Source organism: Procambarus clarkii, chromosome 90, assembly GCF_040958095.1.
Source record: "Procambarus clarkii isolate CNS0578487 chromosome 90, FALCON_Pclarkii_2.0, whole genome shotgun sequence".
Classification (NCBI taxonomy): Eukaryota; Metazoa; Arthropoda; class Malacostraca; order Decapoda; family Cambaridae; genus Procambarus; species Procambarus clarkii.
The window spans coordinates 17197323-17211386 of NC_091239.1; the positions used below are offsets into that span (position 1 = coordinate 17197323).

The window sequence follows — 14064 nt, forward strand, 5'->3', positions numbered from 1 at the left end:
CCTCAAGGTAGGTAGGAGGAAGCTGTCTGCCAAGCCTCGTGCCGGCCTGTTGTAGTGGGTGGGAGATGGTTTAGTTTGCCCACTGACCGTGTCGGGCGCCTCCACTCTAGTGCCTGCTACCCTGTGACGTCACAGATTCACGGCCTATTGTTCCCGTTGTTTGAATTTGTCACGAGACTGGAGTGTTCATTCCGTGACTTTGTTTTACATATCAGCACAATCAAGGAACATCCGTGCACCATGTCGGCTCCAAATGCACGCATTGTGTCAGTGAAAGCATCATCAAGCAGGTTACATAAAAGAAAGAGGTCAGTGATGACATTTGAGAAGAAAGTTGAAATAATTAAGAAGGTGGAGAGCAGTGTCCCGAGAAGTGTCGTGTGCGCTGAATATGGCATTAGCAAAAGTACTGTTTTTGATCATCTTAAGGCTAAACCTATTATTTTTTACTATTTCTCTAAAAGTGAAAGTTGTAAGGCAATACGAAATAGAAAGGTAGTAAGTAAAGCAAAGGTGGAGAGTGTTGATAACTCAGTATGGGAGTGGTACAAACAGAGGCAGGGGGTGACGAAGAAGCCAGTGGCAGGCTGGCTGCTCGTGGAAAAGGCATGTGAATTTCATCAAGCAATGGAAATTACTCAGAAGTGTGTATACAGTAATGGATGGCTCAAAAGCTTTAAAACCCATCATGGCATTAGATTCATTAAAGTACATGGTGAAAGACAATCTGCTAATATTGTTGGTGCTGATGAGTATGCAAGTAAATTTGCGGAGATGGTACAGGAACAAAATTTATCTCCAGAGCAAATTTATAATGCTGATGAGACAGGTTTGTGCTGGCGTATGCTACCCACAGACACTATGGCTCATAGTGGTGAGGACGATCCTTCAAGTGGTTTAAACAGAACAAACAGAATTTCTTTGTTGTGCTGTGCAAATGCAGCTGGCATGCACAAATTAAAATTACTTGTGATTGGAATTAGCAAAAACCCCAGGGCTTTAAAGTCAGCTAGGTGCCTCCCTGTGATTTATAGGGACCAGCCAAGTGCGTGAATGTCTCGAGTAATATTTGTCGAGTGGTTTAATAAGAACTTTGTACCTGAGGTGAAGGAACACCTGAAAAGTGTTGGTCTCCCGCAAAACAGCAAAGTTGTGCTGCTGCTAGATAATAGTTTAACGCTTCTACGAGGTGATGAGCTAGTAAATGGCAATATCATTGGAACATTCTTACCACCCAATACAACTTCAATGATCCAACCATGGATCAAGGCATAATTAAGAAACTTAAACACCACTACAAGAGGATGTGTCCCAGACATCTTAACCCGTTAACTGCAACGCACCTGCAGGCCCACGTCTGGGGTGCGCTACGCGCCTCCAGGTATTTGTATTTTTCATGTTCCATTCAAAACTCCCGTGGCTACATGGGGTTCACATCAGCTTCCTCAGGGCTCTTGTAAACAGACGCCATCTTTAAAAAAAATCATGGTCCACATTCCCGGGTGTGAGAGCCTCAGTAGTGAGTGAGCAACCAAGGTTGGCGCTCGCAGTATGAGCGCACAGCACTGCTGTTCAGCGTGTGACCACAGCATCGCCTAATAATGTCAAAATACATATATAAATTGTATTATTTAGCCTTGATAGTATTATAGAAGAGCCTAAGTGTGATAATGACTGGGTACAATGTTCAAATATCAGTGATTCAATGCTGTTCACGATGTTCACAGCACTAGCCACAGCACCACAGCATTATTTCGTCCATCTACGAATCTTCAAACGACTTCTTAGGTTCCTTTTCAAAATAAACTTTGTGGTCAATCATTCATTTACAGGAATTAGTCACCAGGATTGTGGTTATAATTAGCATTGTGTATAGTATTGTGGAAGGAGGAATTTTGGTGAGGGAGGGAGGGAGGGAGAGAATTGAGGTAGCCTCACTGTGGCAACCACACTTTTTTTTTTTTTGCTCACTATACTAGCTTTGTGGTTCGCTATGGGGAACACACATGTACATGGGTATATACAGAGTGTGTGTGTGTGTGTGTGTGTGTATATAGTGTAATAACAGCAACAGGAGTATGCTGAGTGGAGCTATTTTGGTGAGGGAGGTGACGTCGTAATTGTAGCATCGTCTGCTGTGATTTCTCATGCAGTGTATGGTGGCCACTGTACTGTTTGGATCCAATACCGGCTTACTTGCATAGTTCTGGTAAATAAAACATGTAGATAGCTATATATAACAAGTATAAATAGTGTAATAAAAACAATAACAGTATGGTGGGAGGAGCAATGTTGGCGAGTAAGATGTTGGAGTGAGGGAGGGCCTGTCGGGGTGTGGCTGCTCACTCTCGCGATGTTCTGAATGTGTTGATGGTAAATGTGTATAGTGTATACATATGTTGTAAATATACATAAATGAACATGAAACATTGTTGTGAATAACTGTATGATGGGAGGAGCAATGTTGGCGAATACAATGTTGGAGGAGTGAGGGAGGGCTAGCTGGGTGTGACAGCTCACACTCAGGGTGTTCTGAATGTGTTGATGGTGAATGTATAGTGTGTGACAGTGTATAGTCTGTAAATAGATTGTATATATACATAAATTAGCATGATACATGGTAAATATGTGCAATATATGTGTACTTAAGTGTCATGCACATAACAGTGTCTACGGACAGTACGGATGTTCTGCTGCCATAATATAGTGTACGTGTTCACCATACATCGGTTCGGCACGTAAAATGTAATAAATTGTATTCGGAAATGTGCGCAAAAAATGTGCAAAAATATATTCGCGACGCCCATGGCGCCCCACCGGCCCCGGGAGTTTATGGCACGGGTGCACGGGTAATGATGACGTCACACGCCACCTTACGGACCCCATAGCAGACGAAGTAAGTACAATTTCGAAATTCCGATGCTATACCCATATACAGGGAGGGGTTTTTGACACTTTCAGAACAAAAAAGATTTTTTTCCCGAGAATTTATTTCTTGCGCTCTGGGGGGTGTCATATTTATAGGCCGCACAGTTAAAGGGTTAATAATCAGCTAGGAACAATTAAGGACTTTTATAAAGTCTTCACAATAAAGTCAGCTATCTGGACTATTGCTAGTGCATGGGATGAGGTACAGCAGACAACACTAAGAAATGGTTGGAAAAACTTTGGCCCACGTTAAGTCTGTTTCCTGAGCAAGATGATGAGGCAGATTTTAAAGGATTTGCGGTGAAGAAAGTTAGCGAGAGGAAAAAATTAAGAGAGGAACTCCTAGCCTATGTCAAGGGGATTAAGTCACCTGAGCTGAGAGCAGAACTGGTGACTGAAACAATAGAAGATGACATAGATAGGTGGATAGATTTTGATGAAGACGCCCCAAACATTCGAAACATGACTGATGATAAAATTATAGAATTAGTATGTGCAGCAAAAAAGCCAGAAGCATGCAATGAAGAAGATGGAGAGGAAGAGGATGAAGAAATGTTAAAGGAAAAATGTAATATGGGAAAAGTTCAGCAATATTTTGAAGGCATTCTGGCATTTATGGACACGAGTTACAGCGAGTTTGAAACTAAGGACATGATGAGTCATGAAGTTTTTAAAAACAAGATCAAAGGGAATGAAACAAATGTCAGTTAAAGAGTCTTTTGCAATGGCTTCCAAGAAAGTTTGCATTGCATCACCTGCACCTGACTCATCACATGTTGACCCAGTCAACCCAACAACTTCAGTCAACCCAACACCATCAACATCCACCACCACCTCTTCCATGTAAATAACTATGCTTCATCAACATCGATCATCAACATAAGCGGATTAGGACTTCACTTATTGGTAAGTACAAACAAAATACAGTCACATTTATGCAATGAACCTGTCGATTTCTTTACCTAGAGTTTTTTCATAAATTTTTCGATATTTTTTTTTTTTACATTTCTAATTTATTTTTTCCCTTCATTTCTCATTTAAGAACTTACATGATAACCAATGGGTCTCGTCCCTAAGGGGTTCGGAAACCAAGTGGTGTTCTGTATCGTGATTGTTACGACTGCCAATTACCACCAGCATTTCCACTACTTGGCCTTTGTCATCGTCATACTGTATCATCCTGTGTTCATTACACCTTTTGTACTTGTTATACTGCCTGTACTCATTATAATCTCTACATGTTATGATATACAGTATGTACTTTTTACTGTACTGTGTAATCATTATTGCTCTTCCTGTAGTCTTTACAGCCTTTTGGATCCTAGTATGTCTCTCGATCTCATACATCAGATCGAAACATACCTTGTAAATGCTCCTTTATAAAATGGAAAATGTTATTGTAAGTTAAAGTTTTATTAATGCCCGAAATGTGTGTGTAAATCAGTATTGATATTATATGCATGATTCATTATAGGCAAAGTGGGGGATCATCAAGATCGCCACGAAAATATTGGTCGAGGAACCATCGGCCTAGAAGGATTTCGGCGTGTTATGAACTGTGAGAAATTCAATGATATTCCTCTAATACTTGAAACCCCGTGGACGAGCAATGACGGCTACGCCAAGGAAATTAAGAAACTGAATAGTTTGGTAAATAATTGAAAATCAAAATAATTGAAATTAATTGAAAATATTACCTGAATAAGGCCTGAAAAAAAAGCTCCATCACGATGATTGTGAATAAATCATCATGAATCTTGCTAGATATTACAAGTGTGAATACTCATCAGTTTGTTGTACAGTAATATGAAGTACTTTTAAATCAGAATTGAAGGGTATTATGCTGTACATGACTTATTATGCTTTACTCATTGAGAGTTTATAAGGCCATCTTTATTCTTATTCTTCCTGCATTTATTGTTTCTCTTGGAAAATTTAGTGATAACTAATTCAAGTCTATGATGGCCTAACCTAAATGTGAAATTCCTCTGCATATGTATCCTGTGAATTTAAAATATTTGTTAACACTAAATATCTGTGGGTCATTGTAAGGTGACCCCTTTGTGAGGTGACCCCTTTGTGAGGTGACCCCTTGTGAGGTGATCCCATGTGAGGTGACCCCCCTTGTGAGGTGACCCCCCCTTGTGAGGTGACCCCTTGTGAGGTGACCCCCCTTGTGAGGTGACCCCCCTTGTGAGGTGACCCCTTGTGAGGTGACCCCTTGTGAGGTGATCCCATGTGAGGTGACCCCTTGTGAGGTGACCCCTTGTGAGGTGACCCCTTGTGAGGTGACCCCCCTTGTGAGGTGACCCCCCTTGCGAGGTGACCCCCCTTGTGAGGTGACCCCCCTTGTGAGGTGACCCCTTGTGAGGTGACCCCTTGTGAGGTGACCCCCCCTTGTGAGGTGACCCCCCTTGTGAGGTGACCCCCCTTGTGAGGTGACCCCCCTTGTGAGGTGACCCCCCTTGTGAGGTGACCCTTTGTGAGGTGACCCTTTGTGAGGTGATCCCACGTGAGGTGACCCCTTGTGAGGTGACCCCTTGTGAGGTGACCCCTTGTGAGGTGACCCCTTGTGAGGTGACCCCTTGTGAGGTGACCCCACGTGAGGTGATCCCACGTGAGGTGACCCCTTGTGAGGTGACCCCTTGTGAGGTGACCCCTTGTGAGGTGACCCCTTGTGAGGTGACCCCTTGTGAGGTGATCCCACGTGAGGTGATCCCACGTGAGGTGACCCCTTGTGAGGTGACCCCTTGTGAGGTGACCCCTTGTGAGGTGACCCCTCGTGAGGTGACCCCTCATGAGGTGACCCCTCGTGAGGTGACCCCTCGTGAGGTGACCCCTCGTGAGGTGACCCCTCGTGAGGTGACCCCTCGTGAGGTGACCCCTCGTGAGGTGACCCCTCGTGAGGTCATCCCTCGTGAGGTGACCCCTCGTGAGGTCATCCCTCGTGAGGTGACCCCTCGTGAGGTGACCCCTCGTGAGGTGACCCCTTGTGAGGTGACCCCTCGTGAGGTCATCCCTTGTGAGGTGACCCCCTGTGAGGTCATCCCTTGTGAGGTGACCCCTCGTGAGGTCACCCCTCGTGAGGTCAATCCTTGTGAGGTGACCCCTTGTGAGGTGACCCCTTGTGAGGTGACCCCTTGTGAGGTGACCCCTCGTGAGGTCACCCCTCGTGAGGTCACCCCTTGTGAGGTGACCCCTTGTGAGGTGACCCCTCGTGAGGTCACCCCTCGTGAGGTCACCCCTTGTGAGGTCACCCCTTGTGAGGTCACCCCTCGTGAGGTGACCCCTCGTGAGGTGACCCCTCGTGAGGTGACCCCTCGTGAGGTGACCCCTCGTGAGGTTACCCCTTGTGAGGTGACCCCTCGTGAGGTGACCCCTTGTGAGGTGACCCCTTGTGAGGTGACCCCATCCTGGAAGAGCTGTCAGAAGGGGAAAAAAGGCACCAAAGAAATTTTTATTTTATTTTTAAATTAATACTTTGAACAATCTGTTTAGTTTATTTTATTTTTGTTCATAATCATTCAATTAGCTTTGTTGTTTTAGAATGACACATGTAATTATCTGAACATTCTTTTATGAAAATAAAGTTTGTAAGAAAGGATTTTTGTTTGTGTGTGTACTCACCTGGTAGTAATGCACCCCATCCTCCTACAGTTATATTAGTTCTTTGTACCAAATAGTTACTCTTAAGTACTGTATTATGTTGTGATGGGCCACCAAAAAGTTGGCATTTTGTACTCATTTGTTGACATTTGGTTAAATCGGATACTGTATTTTTTAACCACAGCATAAACATAGAACCTAACCTCTCCTGGCAATCCTAGGCCTAATATATGGTAATACTTAGGCCTAATATAGTACATATATGTTGTACTAGGCCTAGGAATGTCTAAGCTTGAATTTAGCAATTTTCCTGGGGGAAGCCCTGTCAGCTTCCCGGAGCTATCCAGGATGAAATGTATTTATTAGCTATTCTGGCATCAGTCAATGTGCATGTTCTTGCATACTGGGGACCACAATCCAGAACCTGGCCCCCTCAGAGAGGCACGAGGAGCAGTAGCCTATAGAAAACCCCGTGTGGTTGGAAGCATTCTATGTCTCCCACCGACCGGGTCTGACACCCAGAAAGGTAGGCACTCCAAAACTTATTCTGGTGAAAATATTGCTACCAAAAGCCGAACGAGTGGACAGAACTCCCAAATGAAAACTAGCAAACTAACATGACGTCATCACATCGCCGCACCGCTGTCTGTGCAAACCCCCCTCTCCCCAGGAGGTGGAAGGGGGAGCCCCAGACCTCCGTGCCGGCAATCCAATCAGCAGTTCTTTGCTGATGTGATTCTGGCAGGTCAAGTGCCTGTGGCTTCTGCTTTGGTTTCAGTTTCTGTGCCTTGTGGTGTGGTCTGTCTCTACAGATGGTGTGTGAGCCAGGAGTAATATTCTATGGTACTTGGGCTGCATGCGCCTAGGGATTCCTTCCCCAGGTGCCCTGTAAGTACAGTACTGCCCTTAGAGCTTGGGGGCCATCTTCCACAAGTTTCCTTGGGAGCTATCTCCTCTGTGTCTTTTACTGCTCAGTATTTGGCTGCCCTTGGAGTCAGCTGGGGTTTCTGTTGCCCTTTTTTGCCTCTGGGTAGGAGGTAGTTTTCGTCACTGGTAGGGGCGCAGGGTACTGCACAGCTTGTTCTCACTAATTATAGCGGCTGGCTCTGTTCCGCCTGGGTATGTTGTCCTCTTGTGGGGTTTTTCTTTTGTTTTTGTTTTTCTGCCTGGTGGGGGGTCTGACTTGTGAGACCCCACAATGCAGCCAAGGCGCGCCCCATTTCTGTCTTTGGGGGGTCTTTCGTTAGACAATTCTGTGTTCTTGGTGGTGCCCTCTGCTAGGCCCCCGTGAATGGACACATCCTGATAGTTCAGCTTTTAGAAGTTTGCTTGGTAGTTTTGGGCGCCGATTCGCAGTACCCTGCCTGGGCTTCTCGTAATGTGTTGCCAAGGCTAAGGGCACTGGGAAACCCCGTAGGGGCTCCTTGGTCCAATGGATGTGACTCTCGAGTCCCCTCTCGCTTTATGCAAGGTTGATGGTTGCTCTGTACCCTCGTCTTGGGGTGACATTCACCAGTTGTGCCTCCGCCATGCTGCCTGTCGGGTTGGTGATTCTTTTGACTCGGAGTAGTGCGACGTTGTTTCTCATGCGTGTTCTTGTTTACCCTCGCTATTGATCATGATCTGAGGGTGATCGCTTGTCAAGAGGTTCCAACAGCCAGGCTGGTCTTCACAGGGTGGGTGGGGACTCTGTCAACTGCAGCTTCCCCTCCCCTCTCTATCCTACTTAGATTCAGAGACCTTAGTGAGTGATCTTTAAGGTGACAAATTTGGTGTGTTTCCAACTTAAGGTGTTGTGTGATTTTCAGGGGCAGTCAGCCGTAGTGTCCTCAAATTCTTGGGTGGTGACTCACCGTGTGTATTAATCTTGACATAGTGAACATAAAGTTTAATTGCTTAAATTATGATAATTATCATACAAAATATATAACTGATTAACTTATTGTTGTAAATTGTCTTTAATTGTGATCCCTAGATCTTGGATTTTCTATGATATAGTGCAAGTTAAAGCTGAGAGCACTCTGGAGTTTGCTGGCTTGAGATTTTGATTTAAATATTCTTGGTTATATGAGTACATGAGTATAGCTGATACAGGATAACATCTTTGATAATATTGTACAGACAAGTTCTATTCCTGGTCTTATATATATCCTTAACTTGAATGGATGGTGGTAGCAACTTTCATCTTTAACCAATTCTTCTTTCTACCTTCTCTTTCCACATTGATCCTATTCTCTTCCTCCCTCTAACTTTCCCTTAACCATAATCTTCTCACCTCCCTTCCACCTCTCTCCCTCCTCACACCCCCCATGACCATCTTCAGTTTTCATTACTTTCATTCACTTTCCGATATGTTACACAATTAGGTGAGTACAGGTCTGGTTGTTTCAGAATAAAATGTTTCAGGGTTAAGAATTTTATCAATCTTTTGCTTTAAATAACATACATAAAGTAAAATTTTAATGTTCATTGACAAAACAGTGCAATGCATATTTTATTTTGGGAACAGTAAAACAAAAATTTTAATTTTCATTGCCTATGTTATGATTGCTTTTAATATTTTTTGTTTAATGTTTTTTGGGTTGAACTTTGTATAAAATGTAATGTACATATCAATCACTTTTCAATGCTAAAGCCCTGAAAAAGACGTCATTGTTAGTTCCAATGACTAGTATCAGTACGTAGACCTGGGTAAAGTCACTTGATTAAAAAACAGAACCATAAATTGTTGTAATGTTGACCTCATGTAGGAGCAGCTCATGTTACACTTGTTGAGCAAACCACACACTAGAAAGTGAAGGGACGACGACGTTTTGGTCCGTCCTGGACTATTCTCAAGTCGATTGTGATGAGGGAAGGAGGCGAAGGACAATAAATAGGCAAGAGAGAGGTGAGGAGAAGGAAATCTTAGAGGAAGAAAAAGCAAGGCAAAAGGTATGAAAGGTTAGGTGTAATAAAGCGATAGTAATAGGAAAAAAGAAAGGGATCGTAAGAGAAAACAAGGGAAAGAAAAAGAAAGAAAGATAAATGGAAGGGTAAGCTTATGTTAGGTCACGTTTGTTGGAAAGTTTAGAGCATTTGAATATATACTGTGAAAGGGAAGAGTCCACAGCAACAAAGCCAGGACTCAAGTTTATGTTGGGTATGTTGTGTATCAGAGCCAATTCAACAAGACGGCGTCTGTGTAAAGTAGAGGCAGGAAAGATTATTTTGGAGGAAGACCAATCAATAGGATGATTAGAATCCCTAACATGACAAAAGAGAGCATTGTTTGTGTCTGCAGACTTAACACTTCTTTTGTGTTCCTTAAGTCTTTCATTAAGTGTACGGCCAGTTTCACCAAAGTATTGGAGAGGACAAGATGAACAGGAAATAGAGTAGACACCCGAAGCATTAGAAGCAGGAGGAGAAGTGTGAACTAGATTGCTACGAAGTGTGTTAGTTTGTCGAAAGGCGAGCTTTATGTCAAGAGGACGAAAGGTATTAGTAAAAGTTTTGAGTTCAGATATGAAAGGAAGGCAGAGCATAGTGTCACTAGTGTTGGAAGTAACAGTGAATGTTACACTTCACTGACAATATTTAACTCAAAACCTTCTGAATCTATCCATAAAGGTTGGATGAATAAATTCTGAATACCATATCCATAACAATACCACAGACTGAAGATAATATTTGATAAACTTTTGCACTAAACAAGACTTATAAACGAAAAAAAAATATCAGTAGGATGTGCTTGGAAATTTCATCCATCGAACACTTGACCACCACTGAAGAACGCGAAGGCTGCTATTATTAGGCAGCCTTATTGGAAGGCATTATTGACTGTTAACTCCACTCTTGGTCAGTGTCTTAATGTGACCAGGAAGATTTCACTAACTTGACTGATTGGTGGCGTATGAAAGTTTTTCTTCTGGACGGAGGTAAGGAGAGGTAAACAACTTTACCGCTAGTGGTCTGAAGCATGCGTTTTTCATGCACAGAGACCTGTAGTTTCCATTTCTCGCCATACAGTTACAGCCCCGCTCCCGTGCCAGGTAAGTCCATTATGGACTCGCCATAGCCCGTGCTACTTGGAACTTTTTGTTCTGTGCAGCTGAATTTGAAACAACAACATCTATTTCTCTTCATTTGTAAATGGCCTCTTAGGAGCTGCATCTCCTGGGGGTCAACATGTCTCTGGTGGAGAATAGGGATTAAATAGGAGATTCAGCATGGTCCGGCTGAATCATTTGGCTAGTCTGGCTAGCTAGATTAGGGTCAAGTGGTCATTGAGGAATTGACAACCCTACTGGACAGTACTTGCTCCTCAGTGGTGAACTGTTTAGTCTCCATTATTCTTGGGGCTCATGCTCTGGAGCCTCTTTGAATGTTTCCCCTTACGTTCCCTCAGCATTCAGCACTTTCTCCAAACAAAGACCCAAAAGTGATTCCATGCACCTGCCAAACCCTCTGTTTATGAATGAAAAATGGTTTACACACGACTCACAACTGATTCGTTCGAACACTTCCGGAACAAGTGCTTCACTGACGAAATTTGTTCGAACCACAACACTGTAAGTGCTTCACCCCGTTACTACAAATGCAAATAATCGGCAACAGAACCTAAACACCTAACCTAACCTATGCCTATATATGCAGAAGATCCTAATATATTATAATATTAATTTATATTTGAGAAAATTCCCGTTTTGAATGAACAGCATGTTAAAATTTATGAATGCATCTGTGGGGTCGACCACTGAATGGAATGGACTTGAGTCGAGGATGGGTTACAGCATCACCTGCTCTGTGGTGGATGAGGACGTAAAGATGTGAAGACCCTATTAATTGTGTGGTTGGTGAGCAAGCATGCGAGTCTACCACTTCATTACTCCTGACCTCATTTGCTCCCCTGACTAATTTGTGGACATTCCTGGTTTTGATAATGACTCCCTAATGAAGTGACCTGAATTTACACTTAATTCCTCTTTCGACATTTTGTCCTTCATAGTCCTCTCTTTGGATACAGCTAGAGCTACTCGCATCAACTATATATTGTACTGGAAAATAAGAAAACATGTAGTCCGTAGTTTCAAGATTAAACTTCATGTACCTTCTTGTTGAGTGGGGAAGCCCTAAACATCAACATCTCTGATTTGTATTTTCTAGTATTAAATCGTTCCATTTCATTATTCAGATTTTCTGTAGTCAGCATCACTTGCATCATCACACATATCATACAATCATACAAGAAATAAAAATGGAAATGTTCATTTGTGCATAACCACTAATCTCCGAAAGTTCTTCACCGATTGCTTTGAAATTTTTGTACAACGTTCCATTCGCATCCGAGCAGGTTTTTATATACATACTATTATAGATGTCACGTCTGTGACGGTAAAAAAACATGCTTTTTCTGAAAAACTGTGTTTTTCATGTGAGGGGAAATCTTTGAAACCTCTTTACCGATTGCTTTGAAATTTTGACACAACGTTGCATTTGAATAGGCACGTCTTTTTATATATCTACTATATACATGCCTCACCTGTGACAGGAAAAAACATGCTTTTTTTGAAAGACAGCGCCATCTGTTGGACATAAGAGCGACACATGCTGTAATCTCCGAAAGTTCTTCACCGATTGCTTTGAAATTTTGACACAACGTTGGATTTGAATAGGCGCGTCTTTTTATATACCTATTATATAGATGCCACCCCTGTGACAGGTAAAAACATGCATTTTTGAAAAACAGGCCATCTGTTGCACATAATAGCAACATGCATTCTATACTAAATATGTCACTAATTCCATTTCAATGTTTCTGATTGCATTGATAAATTTTTTTTTCATAGATTTCGATATATATTTGATTTTTTATTGAATTATTTTGTGTGACATTGTGTTGGAATTGAGCTGTGTTGTTTACCATACCGTTCATTTCATAAATATAAGTATAGATGCCACACCTGTGACAGGTAAAACTATGCATTTCTTGAAAAACAGCGCCATCTGTTGCATGTAAGAGGAACACACGCTATACTAAATATGTTACAATTCCATTTCAATGTTTCTGATTGCATTGATAAATTGAATTTTCATAGATTTTGATTTATTTTCATTTTGATTTAATTATTTTGTGTGAATTGCGTTGGAATTGAGCTGTGTTGTTTACCATACTGTTCATTTCGTGAGTATAGTTTATTTATTAATTTTTTCATATTTTCATTTCATTTTTAACTGTTTTTCTTATATTTCAGCGATGGGAACATCAGATATCACTTGATGTTCCCAATTTTCTGATGGGAACATCAGACCATTTGGGAAGGCATTGGACGAGGGAGTGGGGATGATGAGGGGATGGAAATAAGAGATGGTGGGGAGGACGAGGGAACAAGGGAGGTGGTAATGGTTGGGAAGGACGAGGGGACGGGGAAGTTTGGGATGGTGGGGACAAGGGGATGGGGGAATGGAGAATGGTAAGGAGGACAAAGGGACAGGGGAGTGGGGCAACGTGGGGAGGACGAGGGGATGGTGGAGTGGGGAGGACGACGGGATTGTGGAGTGGGGAATGGTTGGGAGGCTGTCTCCCCCCTGAGGAGACAGGTGAGGGGGGAATGGTGGGGAGGACTGGGGACAGGGAAGGTTGCTGTGGCTCAGCAACGCATGGCTGGGTACTGCTAAAATAAATTATATATATATATATATATATATATATATATATATATATATATATATATATATATATATATATATATGCTCTACACAACACACACATGTGCCCTGCACAACATGCACATGTAGCGAGTAGATTATCCCAATAATATACTCGCTCCAAACTCATTAGCCTAATGAGAGAAGCAAAGCTCTTCTTAGTACTAATTATGGAACTCAAACCTTTCCCTACTTCCAGTTAATATTCCTGCCAACCTTTGGAGAACAATGAGGTGTTGCCTGAGCACATAAGTAGCAGAGTAGCGAGGAATAACGAGTCTACTTCTAAGTGTGGTCTAGAACAGACACTTGCGAGATACTGTACCGACTCTTAGTGCACTCAGCTCGCTATCACACCATCGCTCGCCAAAGTGTCACCTGCAAACTTCCGTATAGTCATCCAAATAAATAAATAAATAAATATATATATATATATATATATATATATATATATATATATATATATATATATATATATATATATATATATATATATATATTCTCTTAGTGTCTGTGTTTATTGTCACCATACTTTACATAACAATAGAACCGTTATACATATACTACTACACACTGAGGCGGGACCAAAGAGCCAGAGCTCAGCCCCCGCAAGCACAACTAGGTGAGTGCATTACACAACACACACCAAGAAAGCTATAAAGAGAAGGATGGGCAGACTGCATTTTCTTGGGCTTTCGGAAAGCTTTTGACACAGTACCCCATAAGAGGCTGGTGCATAAGCTGGAGAAACAGACAGAAATAACTGGTAAGATGCTTCAGTAAATAAGGGAGTACCTAAGCAATAGGAAGCAGAGAGTTAGTGTGAGGGGGTGTGCCCTC

General features: G+C 42.4%; 1 protein-coding gene across 6 annotated transcripts in view; it reads left to right on the plus strand.

Annotated features, from left to right (window-relative positions):
• Positions 1–14064, plus strand: part of LOC123746620 (probable endonuclease 4) — a 195465-nt gene that overhangs the window by 55108 nt on the left and 126293 nt on the right. For 3 of the 6 annotated variants that reach the window (XM_045728283.2, XM_045728282.2, XM_069318411.1), the window contains one exon: positions 4403–5317. The exons of 2 other annotated variants lie outside the window; for them this stretch is intronic. In XM_045728283.2, the coding sequence (XP_045584239.2) occupies positions 4403–4590 (188 nt within the window). In that variant the 3' untranslated portion in view covers positions 4591–5317. Of the gene's footprint in view, positions 1–4402; positions 5318–14064 lie in introns of those variants that run through there. One more of the 6 variants, XM_045728280.2, reaches the window with a different exon arrangement.